Here is a 14074-nt window from a genome sequence, read left to right as displayed (position 1 = left end):
ATACCACACTGCCTTAATTACGACAGAGTTAAAATAAATCTTGATATTGGAAAATAAGTCTTTTCTGCCTTTTTCTTCAGACCTGTTGTGGTTATTCTTGGTCCACTGCCCTTCCACACAAAATTTAGAATCAACTGGTAAAGTTCCATAACATATCCTATCAGAATTTTATTCAAATTACATTAGGTCTATAGATCAATTTAGGAATAACTGGCATCTCTACAATACTGACTCTTCCCATTCCAGAATATAGTACATATCTCCCATTTATCATTTTAAATTATGTTAGCATAGAGTTTTATGATAATTCTACATACAGACCTTCCACATTTGCTAGGCTTATTCTTACGTACCATATGGTTTTGTTAATATTGTACACAGTAATTTTTAAATAAGTTTGAACTCTATATTCCTGGTGTGTAGACAAGCACTTCATTTTTAACAGCTTTATTGAGTTACTACAATTAATTTTTGTATGTTCATCGTAGTATCAGTTATCTAGTTAAAATTTTTAACATATCTAGTAATTTTCTATAGATTCTTTGAACTTTTCTTGGTAGATAATTGTATCATATGAAATTCTGAGTCTATTTCTTTCCAATCCTTACATCTTTATCTTTTCTCAGGTAAGACCTCTAATACAATTTTGAATAAAAGCAGAAATAATGGACATCCTTGTATTCTCTTTGAATTTAACATATGTCTAACATTTCACCATTCAGAACATTTACGGTGGGCTTCTAGAATTTTTATCAGGTTAAGTTATAAAATAAAGGAACTTATCTAATAGAGAAAGAATGATACCACTTCTCTGATACTGTTGAGGCTTGGTTAATGGCCCAACATGTTGTCATAAAGATTCCACGTGTGCTTTGAAAAAATATACTCTCTGATTTTTTAGTGTATTCTTTAAGTATTGAGTTGTTAAGTTCATAAAATCAGCATGTTACTAGTCAACTATATGCTTAGTAATTTCGCTTGTTCTATCATTAAATGCATGAGCAGTGAGCAATTCTCTCACTTTGATGGAGAGAATTGCTCTCACTTCACTGTAATCGTATTAATTTTGCTTTATACATTTTAAGGTTAATTTATTTCATGCCCGAGTTTAAAATCTTAGTGATTTGAAACTTTTGTCATTAAAAAGTATCTGTATCCTTAATAACACTTTTGCCTTACAATCTATTGTCTTATATTAATATGCCTTATCTTTCTTTAGTATTTGTCTACTAAATCTTTTCTCATTTTTAATAAAAACCTTCCATAGCTTTTTGTTTTAGATATGTCTTTTTAAGCAGCTGAAAGTTCTTTTTAAAGCCAATCAGAAAATCTGTGTTTACTTGACAAGTTTAGACTACTTGCAGTTTTTTTTAAATATATGTGGAATATATATAAAAAGTGATTTTTACATGTACATATATGGTTTTGTATAGGTAGATACGAACACATGTGTATGAGCATATACATGTGTGCGCATGTTATGTATGTGTGGGACATATATTTGGCATTAGAGGAGTTTGGTTTTGTTTAATTTTTTTCTTCTTCTGGTTTGGAATTCATACATCCTAATTCTATCCTTTTAGCCCTTGCTCTTGATATTTTACTATCATCTTTAACTTAAGTTCTAAAGTAAGATAATACCTAAAAGAATAAAGAGGAACTTTAGAAAACTTTGTGATCATATCCCTCTGACTTACATGCTATTATTAGCCAGTTCTTTAATACTGTCTTTTTATAAAGTGTAAAAAGATATTATCATTTTATATAGACACTTTCGATTTACATACCTCCTTAGGATTTTCTTTAACCATTGCTTTTTATATTTCAGATCATTTTTTTCTGAATTATTTCCCTTCTTCGTTTATGCTTTAGAAAATCCTTTATTATAAATCTATCCAACAGTAAACCCTTATTGCTTTTGTTTATCTGAAAATGTTCTAAATTTTGAGAATTGGCATTTGTATGCTAGGTACACAATTCTAGATTGAAATTTCCTTTGTCTTAGAAGTTTAAAGTTACTACTCTAGTGTCCTCTGGCTTCCAATATTACCACTGAGAAATCTGCTGGCCCAAAGCTTCGCCTTCTACAAAGTGTTGCAGCCTTTGGCATCTGTCTTCAGGCCAGCCTGAACCTCCACTGAGTGCCTGCTATTATTGTTCCCATCTCTGGTTTTGACTCATGATTTGTTCCTTTTCTGGGGAGTGTCTCCCATTTCCTCAAAGTCTAGAAATACATCAACAAGTATATATTTTTTAATCTAGGATCTAGCTGGTTTGAGGTCGAAGGGGCCCCCACAGTATCTAGTTTGCCCTCTGGCTGAAAGCAACACAAACAGGGCTTTGTTTGTTTGTTTTACTGCAAGACTTCTCAAGTTTTTAATATCCCAGCCTAAAGTAAAACCATCTAAAAGGGAGACATGATGTCCAGCTCTGCCCAAATTTATTTGACCAGAGCTTTTTGCAGAACTAGTCTTCCACAAAATGGAATTTGAGAAGAGTCCTGTTCTACAGCTTAATTTTTTTTTTTTTTTGCCTCAACATGGAGAAGAAAAATTCAAATAAAGAATTATCTTCAATACTCCTACACTTCCCAAAGAAACCCATACCAAGGCTAAAATAATAATAATCAGCCTCTACAATATGCCAGGTTGTACAAGACACAAGAAATGTATTTTAAAAATAATAATGATAATACACAATCTCTGTCTTCAAGGTGTTCAGACAAGAGAACTAAGTAAAATACATTTCAGCAAATGTTCCACCAGCAGTTTGAACTAGTTTCTCAGCAACTGTCTCTCTTAGACTATGACAAACTGTCTTTGTTTCTTTTTTTTTTTTTTTTTTTTTTTTTAAAGATTTTATTTATTTGACAGAGAGAAATCAGAGCTAGGCAGAGAAGCAGACAGAGAGAGGGGGAAGCAGGCTCCTGCTGAGCAGAGAGCCCGATGCGGGGCTCGATCCCAGGACCCTGAGATCATGACCTGAGCCGAAGGCAGAGGCTTAAACCACTGAGCCACCCAGGCGCCCCGCTTTGTTTCTTTTTTAAATGCACATAAATTTAAATGTATCTTGTTTGATAATTGTGGGTTAACTGAGCACCTCTAGAAAATAAAGACTGGAAACCTAGTGTTATAACCAAGGCTCTGAAACAATGTACCATATTGTACCTACTTTTGGCTGTAAACTAAATCATAGTTTTTTTTAACTAACTGCTGCCAAATCCATTATTCTAATTTTCAGAAATTCATACTAGCCTAGAAATATTAAAACTGCTTCTTTGAAGTTAGAAATCTCTCTACTTTTTACAAGTTCACTGAAAGTATTTTACTCTAAAACTGTGATAATCTCATATCATTAAACAGTTTCAACCCTTCTGTATAATTTTGTGTATATAAATACAAATGAAAAATACAATTACAGATATCAAAATAAATGAATAGTGGACTTTCTCATTTACCCTTGTTCAAATTTAAAATCTATACTAGCCTTTCCTAGTGGACAGAATCTCGAATAGCCAATGGACTCTTCTCACAGGAATCGTTCCCAAGGATGTAGTGACTGTTGACTAGATACATACTTGGCTAGGAAGTCCCTCATTTTTCAACTCCTTACCACAGGGCAAATTGAGGGGAACAAGCAGATTTTCATCATAAAATCATTACCTATTCCCCCTACAATTCTAAACTTTCTTGTATTTTACTTTTCTCTCCCTACTATCATCCACTCCCAATCATCTATAGTTGAAGACAGGGACTGGAATTTTGGATCATTTTAAAATGTATAAAAAGAAAGACAGGATGAGATAATCCACAAAATATTAACTAATCAACAAATTAACAAATATATGTAGAGAGGTCCATTCTTGTTAGTTTTCAAAGACAGATAAATTTTTAAAATCAGAAATTTTCTATAAAAAGAGCAGAAATTTGTCGCATTGTTGTTTTACGTATACAGTATAATTGCCCAGTGCCAGCAAAGCTGCAGAAAATTACGTCCTGATGGACATTGTTAATGGCAGTTAAATTAAAATAGTTTAGCGATTTAATCAGTAGTTTTTAAAATGTTTGTATTCTTTAACCTAATATTTGCATTACAGAGATTCAATTCTACAGAAATAATCTAAAAAGCAGTTTTCATGCAAAGATGTAATCAAGAATGTCCTTTTTTTAAATTGTAAAATAAAGAAAAAATAGAAAATTACAAAAAGAAAAGAGAATTATATAAAATTATACATATATCCACTCAATAACACATTGCCATTATGAAGATACTTACATTGATTATATAATAATATGGTGAATTATGGTAAGTGGTGGGAAAAGAAGCAAGACATAAAACTGTACATGCTAAAAGATTACAAGATTATTATCACTTTTTTAAGCAACTAAAAAGAAATATGGCAAAATATGAAAAGAACAATGAGGGATATTTGCTCTTAGTTTTCTTTCTAAGGAATTCTAAAATGTTTTTCTACTAAAAGAACTTACTATTTCTGAAAATTAGTAGTTTACGGTATAAAAGGTTTACTAATACCTTATCCACCACTTCTTCTTGTGTTCTCCATTATGTTCCCCATTGTGGTTACCATCCCTTTGTCCCTCCACCTTTCCCAAAACCAGAGTAAAACTTTTATAGTCCTCTTTGTTAATGTGGAGAGGCATATTCCTCCTACAACTACCCAGTTGGTTAACTTCTAAAACAATACCCTAATGGAGAGAATAGGTAAGTTTTACCTTATTTCCTTCTTCTTTGAATTGGGGATTGATTATTTTTACGAAAGAATAAAACAGCTGACGAATTCTTGAATCGCCAATAAATGCAATATGTTTATCTACAAGACAGTTCTTTGCTTCACTGAAATCAACAAAGAAACATTAATTGCAGTAATAAAATCAGCATGCTGGCATTTCAAAGCACAGAGTTTGTGAAGAAAGTAGTACAGGATTATCATACACACACTTATGTTGCTTTAGAGATAGGTGGCCAGGTTTGTTTAACCAACCAGCCCGTGGACGATAAACTAACTCTACAATGATCAATAATTACAACCCTCATTTATTAAGTGCTTAAGAGGCACTCTAAGTGTATCAAGTTTTTTATATCTGTCATCTCAGAATAACTCCATGAGGTAGATATTCAAGTCCTAAAGCTACAGTCCTTCACTCACAGGCTACTTACTGCCTTGGGCCTGATTCTCTCTCACCCGAGTTAAAGAAGCTTGGACAATTTATTTCCCTAATGCTTTTGGCAGGAATCTTCATCTGGGCTCGCCCCCACCTCCACCCCCACCCCCCACTCTGTTAGCAATTCTCTACCATCATAGAGAAAAGTACCGTATAGTATTTTCTTTGCTTCAGTAACCCCTCTCCACTAGATATTAAGACCCATGCTAGAAAAGAAAACAAGCAACAAAATGAAGAAATCTTACCTGATTTTGTATTTATGCATCATACAACTGTGAGGTTGCCAAACTTTCTCTCCAAGAAATCTGCCACTTGAGAGAAGGTATTCACATGAGTCATTGCCTGTAATGGTTCAACAAACAGTGTGGTAAACAATAGTCATATTTTTGTATGTTGATTATCTGACCTCATGTAAGCTCTCTGAGATGAAAAAATACAAAGTTTTCTATGCTTCACTATACCTTCTAGGTGAATATTACTCATCCATGAGAAGAACAGTAAATATCAATATATTAATATTCAAGAGGATAAGAGCCACTAATGACAGATGCTTCACTGTAGAAGGGACGCCTAATTTTTAAATGCTGTATTTTTAAATGCTATATTCAGAACTGCCTTCTGCTTCAGGTCTTTTTCTAGGGATATGATCTCAAACTAGTCCTTATATCTGTTTACCATTCCTAGTTGAAAAAGAAAAGTTTAAGGAATAAAAAAGAATGGCTTCTTCAATTACTTTATTCAATTACTATAGTATAGAATCCATTTGCACAACTGGAAAAGCAGTAATGAAGATATTTTAAACCTATTCCCTGATTTTCACAACTTCTTTGTGAGGGAGTATGCTAGCCCTATTCTGTAAATGTGCAAACAGAAGATTCGTTTAAGAACGTCCTATTGAGCTTACCAAAATTTCACCCTGTTATAATTTACAAAGATAAGACTTAGAACTATGTCAGCTACATGGTGGCTGAAGGCATATAGTACCAGTATCAATAACAAATACAGATTTCACAGTTATTAACATTCAGCCTCTCTACTTCTCTTGATGTTCTTGCCTTCCTTTCTGCTCATCAGCCAGCCAACTCCTCCTAGTTTGGTTGAGGCTGTCATGCTTTCATACAGAAAGTTCCACAGCTGGGAAACTCTTCAGTTTTGTATAAACGGGAGAGATGGTCCCCCTCTTTCCTTTGGCCATTTTATTGGACATCAGCTTACATGACTCAAGGAGTTTAAAAGAGAGTTGGAGGCATTAAAAAAGTCCAAATATGTCAAATGGATAAGGGAAAAACAAGGTATTTAGAAAAGCCATGGGGTTACAATAAAATATACGTATTATTTAAATTACTCTCTAGTTCTTTATTAAAAGTCACAAATAGTTAAGGTCAGGAGAGAGGAATACTATGGCACAAAAATGGTACTGAACCATTTAGGGTGGGGACAGAGAACACCCAACAATATTTAAAGTAGAAGAACACATCTCTTTTCTCAGCTGGTTATCCATTTATCTGGCCAACGTACAAATAAAAGGTGATACAAATACAAGATAGGTATGCATAAATAATGAAGGTGCTGTTATTTCAGTGTCATAAATTCTAAAATAGAACAGGAAGAGGAAGTGAAAATACTGCATTGTTGAGCTGGTAGAAAACTGAATAGGGAAAGCAAAAATATAAATTATTAAAATTTTGCAATTATAAATGTAGCCTGTGCAGGTTTTTGGTTTTGGTGTTTTTTTTGGTATTTCAAAGATTTTTTAATAACATCTCTGTAAGAAAACAATAAATAATCAGTTCTTAATTCTTTCCAATTATTAAAAACTAATTCTAGTTCTAAAAAACAAAATTAAGATACATAAATAATCAAGAAGGAGTAAAGAAAGGACTATACGAACACACAATTAAGTTTTTTTCCTAAGAACATCCTTCTGCTTCATTCTTTTATAATGGTTCTATATTAAAAATCTAGTAAATGTTTAAAATTAGAATGAAAATTCCATACTTATAGCATTTCTAACTCTAAATACATCTACAAACCAAGCAAAAAGTTAGTAATTTGTATTTTCTAAAAAACTTAATAGAAGTTGCAAATAACTAGGCATTAATTCTGTGGACTTTTTCTTCCTTTTCCTTCTTCTATCTCCCTTCCTTTTGTTGTTGTTATTTAATTTTTGTTTTTTTAATAGAATATGAAACAGAAACACACCTTCAGTATGTGGAATTATATTATTTGTTAAGTATCTACAGGGTTTTCAATATGGTTTTATGAAGATGGAAGTACAATACCAACATCTTAAAATAACCAGTCTTTTCTCTACCAGAAAATGTGTTTAAAAATGCAGAGTTCTTTTTTTCCTCACTACTACCATTCACACATTGTTTTTTAGTAGTTCAGCTACTGAGAAAAAACAGCTCTAGACTGACGAATCCATATTGCGCCCACCCCCTAAACAGATCTGGAGTTGCCACTAACCAAAAGGCACTAGAAACATCATATTTTAGAAACCACTGGTCTTGGGACACCTGGGTGGCTCAGTCAGTTAAGCGTCTGCCTTCAGCTCAGGTCATGATCCCAGGGTCCTGGGATTGAGTCCAGCATGGGTCTCCTTGCTCAGCGAGGAGCCTGCTTCTCCCTCCGCCTGCTGCTTCCCTGCTTGTGCTCTCTCTCTCAAAATAAATAAAATCTTAAAAAAAAAAAAAAATAGAAACTACTGGTATTTCCAGGAAAGAAACTTTTAATTTGCTAATGAATGCTAGTTGATGATGATGCTTTTTAATATATTTTATGATGCAAAGTTTTTTTTTGTTTGTTTGTTTTTAGTAATCTTTGTATCAGAAATCGATAGCCTCTGTATAGTATTGGTTGAGGTTCCCGTCAGAGGACAGACTGTTTATCAGCTATTTTAATAGATAGAATCTAATATAAAGAACTGTTAGAAAAGTAAAAGAACTGCTAACTAGACAACCGAAAAGGCAAGAGACTTTCTTATACTTGTCTGAAAAATAATATAAATAGTGGTGATAATAACTACTATTTAATCTAATTGAAAATAAATTAACCTAATCTAAAAAAGAAACTCCCACAAAACTCCAGACTCTGAAACAAGCTCCCTTTTCCTGAGAGGTATTTTTGGACCAAATCACTAAATGTAATCTAGATGTTAAAGTAAATTTAAGTCCCACATCTTTATCATGTATGCTAAGTATACATAAATATCTGCTGGCACATATTTCCCTTCCAAAATCTACCCAGAAGAACCCCAAACAAAAGAAAACAAAAAAATCCCAGTCATTATTTTCATTTGTCTCATATAATTTTGATAGCTAGTTTAAAACAACCAGTATGAGATGCAAGTTGCCAAGTGCTCGGATGAATCAAGCTAGAAACAAAACAAAATAAAATATAAAAAAACTATACACACATACAACTAAAGGGAGAGAACTATTTACTTCAGCTATCTCCAATACTAAGATTATCTAGATGAATGGCTGTCCTCTTCCTCAGTCTATTATTTTAACCATAAGCATTTTGTTTGTCAATCCAAAGTCTCAGGTTTTCTATGTATAATTTTTCTATAATAGAAAGATACTAAAAACAACCCGTACCCGGACCCCAGCAGTACCTCCTCCAGGCCCAAGTAAGTAAAAAGATAAACACGTGTTTAAAAAAGGGCTGAAAAACAAAATATAACAACTAAAGAACACATCTAATGTGCTAAGTAAACCATAGCTTGTTTTTCCCTTTGAATAGAATACCTCTGGCATTCTGCACCTTAGACTGGCTAAATCATCCTACCAAAGCTATCTGTTTCATACTACCAACCATGAAAATATCAGACCATAAATTTTTTTTTAATATTTTATTTATTTATTTGACAGAGATCACAAGTAGGCAGAGAGGAGGAAGCAGGCTCCCTGCCAAGCAGAGAGCCCGATGTGGGGCTCGATCCCAGGACCCTGGGATCATGACCCGAGCCGAAGGCAGAGGCCCTAACCCACTGAGCCACCCAGGCGCCCCCAGACCATAGAGTTTTTAACATGATTTGTGTAATGTTTTGTTTGCCTAAAATTCAGCAAGGTCACACTTTGGTCTGTGTTGAAAAATCACCTTTTACATTTTTCTTTTGACAAACTAGGAGTGGCCTCTATTACAGATGCTTTCATATAGATCAGGATCTTTCTGGCAAAGAGAGAAAAGGCTAAGAGACCAAGAGTTGCTTCCTTCTTACTTTAATTTCTGAACTTTGAACTCACTTTTCTCCCAAACATGCAATATTTAATATTTGCATTTAATATGCCTGGTGACAGAAAGGAATTAGATCTCAAGAAAATTAAGGCATTTGAGACAAGTTTACTTTATCAATTAAAAAATTAAAATTTATCCAGATTGGAACTACCCTTAAGGCTATAGCTACTGGTCTCTTGTCACAGAAATGATGTTTTTAATCCGTAATCACAATATTAATGGACATTTTGTGATTTAGTAATGTTAGAGATTGAGAAAATTCAGAAAAATGTAGTTAATAGGATTACTATTTAAAATGTCATTCTACCACTTTATATGAAAGTAATATTAATAATAAAGAAACCCCTCGGGGCACCTCGGTGGCTCAGTGGGTTAAAGCCTCTGCCTTTGGCTCAGGTCATGATCCCAGGGTCCTGGGATTGAGCCCTACATAGGGCTCTCTGCTCCGTGGGGAGCCTGCTTCCTCCTCTCTCTGCCTCTCTGCCTACTTGTGATCTCTGTCAAATAAATAAATAAATAAAACCCCTCTATCTTCTAAAGTTGAGATCAGAACATACTATTAGAACATGAAATTCAATGAAAACCAAAAGAACCAAATAAAAGGAGAAAAACAGAAGGAAATAAGGACTTTGAGAATCTACTTGTCCAATTATGGTTTATGGAGTTCCTTCTGCATGTTAAGCTCAGATGATTTAAAGATGCATAAAATGCCCTTGGAAGCTCACAGTTTGTGTGGGGAAGACGGATACAAATTACTATGATACAACGTAAGTGTGTACTAATTGCTATAGAAACACTAGATTCCTAATTCTTATTTCTGTGATGGTGACATTTGAATCAGACCCTGAAAGAAAAACCTGCACTTTAAGGAGAGGTCACTGCAGGCAGAGAAAATTAGGTATCTGTGAGATGTGTAAAAGGGCAAAGCATATTGAGACCGTGAGACTGGAGTTTAGAAAGAAGGGAAAAGATAAACATAGGTAATAAAAAGTAAGCTGGTCAGATTTTGAAATTTTACAAATTCAACTTTTAAAAAACCATTTTACTTGAAAAAGAAAAGGAAAACTCTTGACTGGTACTGTGAGGCTGAATTAGTGTTTCTAAATGATTTAATCCATGTCCCTCTGGAAAATGCTTTCTCACTCCGTCTTCTATTCATCACCACTGTCTAAGGAGCTCTGAGAAAGGCAGTCTATAACCTAATGGCATGAGGCGGACTAACTGGGTTGTAAATCCTAGCTCAATCACTGACTAATTGTGTGTCCTTAGGCAAGTTAACCTCTAATGCCTCATCTTTAAAATGTAAATAATACCGTAATTCGCTGGATCTAAGACCGCTGATTATAAGACACATCACTATTTTATGTAACACTAGGAAAAAATGTTATCAATTAAACTTTGACATGCAATAAAGTTTTAAGAATTTGTCCTGATTACAGAGATGTCAAAAATGGCGGGGTGGGAAGAAATATGGTAATTTCATCTACCTCACAGAATGGTTGTAAAGACAAAAGGAGTTCAAACATGTAAAACCCTTAGTAGAGCAGCATCTGGCATATAATAAGTACTCAAAGTTAGCATGTAGTGTTTACCAAGCTTTACTTTCTTTGGCACATAATTCTTTCTTTCCTTTGGATAGTTTGTAAAGCAAGAGATACTGAAGATGGGTATTCGAGCTGCATTCACTCTACCTTGCCTGAGGCGTCTGTACACCCACACACTGGAGATTTTAACATAAAGCATAAACCTCTGTATCTAATGTAAAGTCCTTTCTTATTCTTAAGATTTATGATAATGCAATCCAAGTGTAGGGTTATCTTTGTGTGAAGAACATTACATCTCACTCAGTTTGACTCTGCCAAAGCAGGAGGATGTCTAAAAACTTCTTGGTAGGATCATTATTTTTCCCAAACAGTCTCTGGCTCAAGTTCTTGACATTCAGTCTGGGCAAGTACACACACCAGGTGTACTGCTTCACACTGAAGACACCGAAGCACCTACGGAAGCTGATGACTAGCTTCTGGCGGAGGCTTTATAAACAACCCCAGATTGCTACACTGACTCATAAAGTTCCATCTGACATTCTGTTTTCTCTGCTGATGACAGATCTTGAAAGGATGAAATACAGAATCTAAGTATAATAATTAGTACCCAAGTTTATCAAAAGACAAAAGCACAATATAAAAAGAAAGGGGGGGGGCAGGTATTTATCTTTAGCACTGTAGCACCACAGTTAGAACATTTACCTTCACATAGACAAAATCGAGTTGGGTTACTGTCATTTATACCAAACTAACATAAAATGATTAATAGTAGTTAGCAAAATTTCTTCAAAACAACCTCGAGTGCATCAACATTGCTAGTTTCACTTTACACGTGAAAGTGTCTGACTTCTGTTAGATTCACCCAGGATGAACCAAAGCCCAGCCAGATCTATGGCTGTGACCTATAGGAGAGTGAAAGAGAAAGGCCAAAGGGTAAAAGAATTTATCTTTTAAAATCGATTCAGTGCATTTATATACAGAGATATTCATCCAGTACGGTACTAAAGATTTTTAATCCTCAAGAATTGCAGGAAAAAAAAAAGCAGCAAAACTGCTCAAAATATCCTACACTTTGAAAGATCTCCTGGGATGAGAACAGAGCTCAGATTCCAATACCCCACTTTACTGGATATTTTGCCAAAGTGGGTGCGAAGTTTAATGGGAACAGCGTTAAATGTGCACCTGTCCATTACACATTACATCTTGACCAATTAATCTCATAGTCACCCAGAGCTGTCCAGATAATGGCTTCAATAATACTAAGAGACAAAAATAAAAGATCCTATCACTATTAATTTCCCTCAGCTTGCCAGCCTCTCTGCTAGTGGCATTTTAACAGAGAAAATTAAAAAAAAAAAAAAATCAATCAACAAGGACAAGTAAATATCCCTTGATTACCGAAAGATAATTCGTTTTGAAATAAGGTCTTATTTCCTTTTACCCTTCACACCAATTTCAAAACCCACACGGAAGGCCTCCTTTCAAACTGCTTCCAACGTAACTTCCTTGCCCACCTCGACTCCTGTCAACCCATAACTTTTCTATCTGCCCCAGTGCCTTTACTTTGTAAAAAGTGTGCAACCAGAACCCTTTAAACGTTTCTGAATCACAGAGGCTGGGTGATACCTCCTCCATTTGGCCAAGGGCATCTTTTGCCAGCTGTCGCCCGGGCGGCCCAGGAAAATGGGGCGGCCCTTGCCGCTGTCCAACAACAGCTCGGCTCTGCAGTACAGGGCAGAGGCCGGATTAAACAAAAGCCAAAGGGCCGGACCCCTAGGGCTCAGAATCGACGACCCCAACTCTGGCAAAGGTGCCCCTGGCCAGGCGGTCTCCGCCTTCGGCGTCCCTGGTTGGCCCCTGAGGTCCGAGGGTCCGACCTGGCGCACGCGAGGCCCGGGCCTGGCGCGGCTCCCCCGGCCCAGCTCGCGCAGGAGCCCGAACCCCGAGAGCAGCTCGCGCCAGGCCCGGATCTGCTCCCCCGACCGCTGCGCCGGCGGCTCAGGGGCCCCAGGACCACGGGCCCTTTTCTGGGGGCGGCCCGCACTGGGGTCCGCTCAGTCGGCCAGGGGCGCCCGGCCCGCAGCCGGGGCCACCTGGGGGCACGTGGGGGCACCGCCTCCCCGCCGGCCCGGCGCGCGGGCTGGCGGGCGGGCGGGCGAACGCGTGAGCGTGGGCGTGTGTTGGGCGAGGGGGGCGGCCTCCAGCCGCCGCGTCGCCTCCTCCCCCGGCCGGCCCAGGCAGGGGGAGGGCCCGCTCACCTCGGTAGCGGCGGGAGGCGAGGTGGCACGCTGCGAGGAGCAGCACGGCCACCAGCGCCAGCACCTTGGCGCTCCTCACGCTGAAGTAGTGGTTGATCTCCCGCTTGCCCAGGTTGTAGGCCAGAGCCGCCATCTTGGTTCCTCCATGACAACAGTGCGCGGCGGAGCGGGGAAGGGGCGCCGCACAGGGGCAGCACTGGGGCTGCCGCCGCCGCAGCCAGGCGAGGAGCCGCCGCCAGCCCCCGCGGCCGCCACCCGCGCCTCCCGCCGGGGAGCCTGACCCCACCGCCGCGGCGCCCCGGGCCTCCACCTGCCCCTCCTCGGCCGCGGCCGCCTCGGCGGCTTTACCCCAGCCTCGCCACCCCTGCTCGGCAGTGCCGGTTCCCCAGGCGCCCTGGACGCCTGTCTCCTCCCCTTCCTCCTCCTCCCCTTTAGCCTCCTGCCTTAATAGCGGCTGCGCCTGCGAGGGGGGTCCGGATGCCCAGTGCTCTGGGGTCGCGGGCCCCAGACCGCTCTCCGGGGTCACCGGGTCATGGGCCCTGGCGGGCGGCGGCAGCGACAGGGACATGAGGATGTGAGTAGAGGGGACAAGGGGTCCAACTTAGCCCAAAAGCGAGCCCTGGGGCTTTCTCCTGTCTTTCTGGCCACTACCTGAGCCCAGGTTGGAGGAAACAGACCTACAGGTCACGTTATTCTACACCCCCTTTCCCCAACAGACCCTTTTCCTTACCTTTCTACGCCCCCCCCGCCCCCCTCCCCGAACCTGACCAGGTGGATGTGATATTCCTGGCTTCTGGTCAGTCTGGCTGATCCTAGACACTTGCCAGGTGTTGAAATTGCTGATAGC

General features: G+C 38.3%; 1 protein-coding gene and 1 long non-coding RNA gene across 3 annotated transcripts in view; one reads left to right on the top strand and one right to left on the bottom strand.

Annotated features, from left to right (window-relative positions):
- CASD1 (CAS1 domain containing 1) overlaps positions 1-14074 on the bottom strand; it is a 56286-nt gene that overhangs the window by 42009 nt on the left and 203 nt on the right. Inside the window, exons 1-3 of one of the 2 annotated variants that reach the window (XM_080817968.1) lie at positions 13228-13711; positions 5429-5525; positions 4734-4854 (exon numbers count right to left, since the gene is read on the bottom strand). In XM_080817968.1, the coding sequence (XP_080674094.1) occupies positions 4734-4854; positions 5429-5525; positions 13228-13360 (351 nt within the window). In that variant the 5' untranslated portion in view covers positions 13361-13711. Of the gene's footprint in view, positions 1-4733; positions 4855-5428; positions 5526-13227; positions 13712-14074 lie in introns of those variants that run through there. The other variant, XM_080817969.1, reaches the window with a different exon arrangement.
- Positions 13244-14074, top strand: part of LOC308351981 — a 61383-nt gene continuing 60552 nt past the window's right edge. The window contains exon 1 of the long non-coding RNA XR_013967622.1: positions 13244-13339. This is a non-coding gene — a long non-coding RNA (uncharacterized lncRNA). The remainder of the gene's footprint in view (positions 13340-14074) is intronic.

The sequence above is a fragment of the Martes martes genome, assembly GCF_963455335.1.
Source record: "Martes martes genome assembly, chromosome: 11".
NCBI classification, from domain to species: domain Eukaryota; kingdom Metazoa; phylum Chordata; class Mammalia; order Carnivora; family Mustelidae; genus Martes; species Martes martes.
This window is presented reverse-complemented; position numbering and strand designations above follow the sequence as displayed.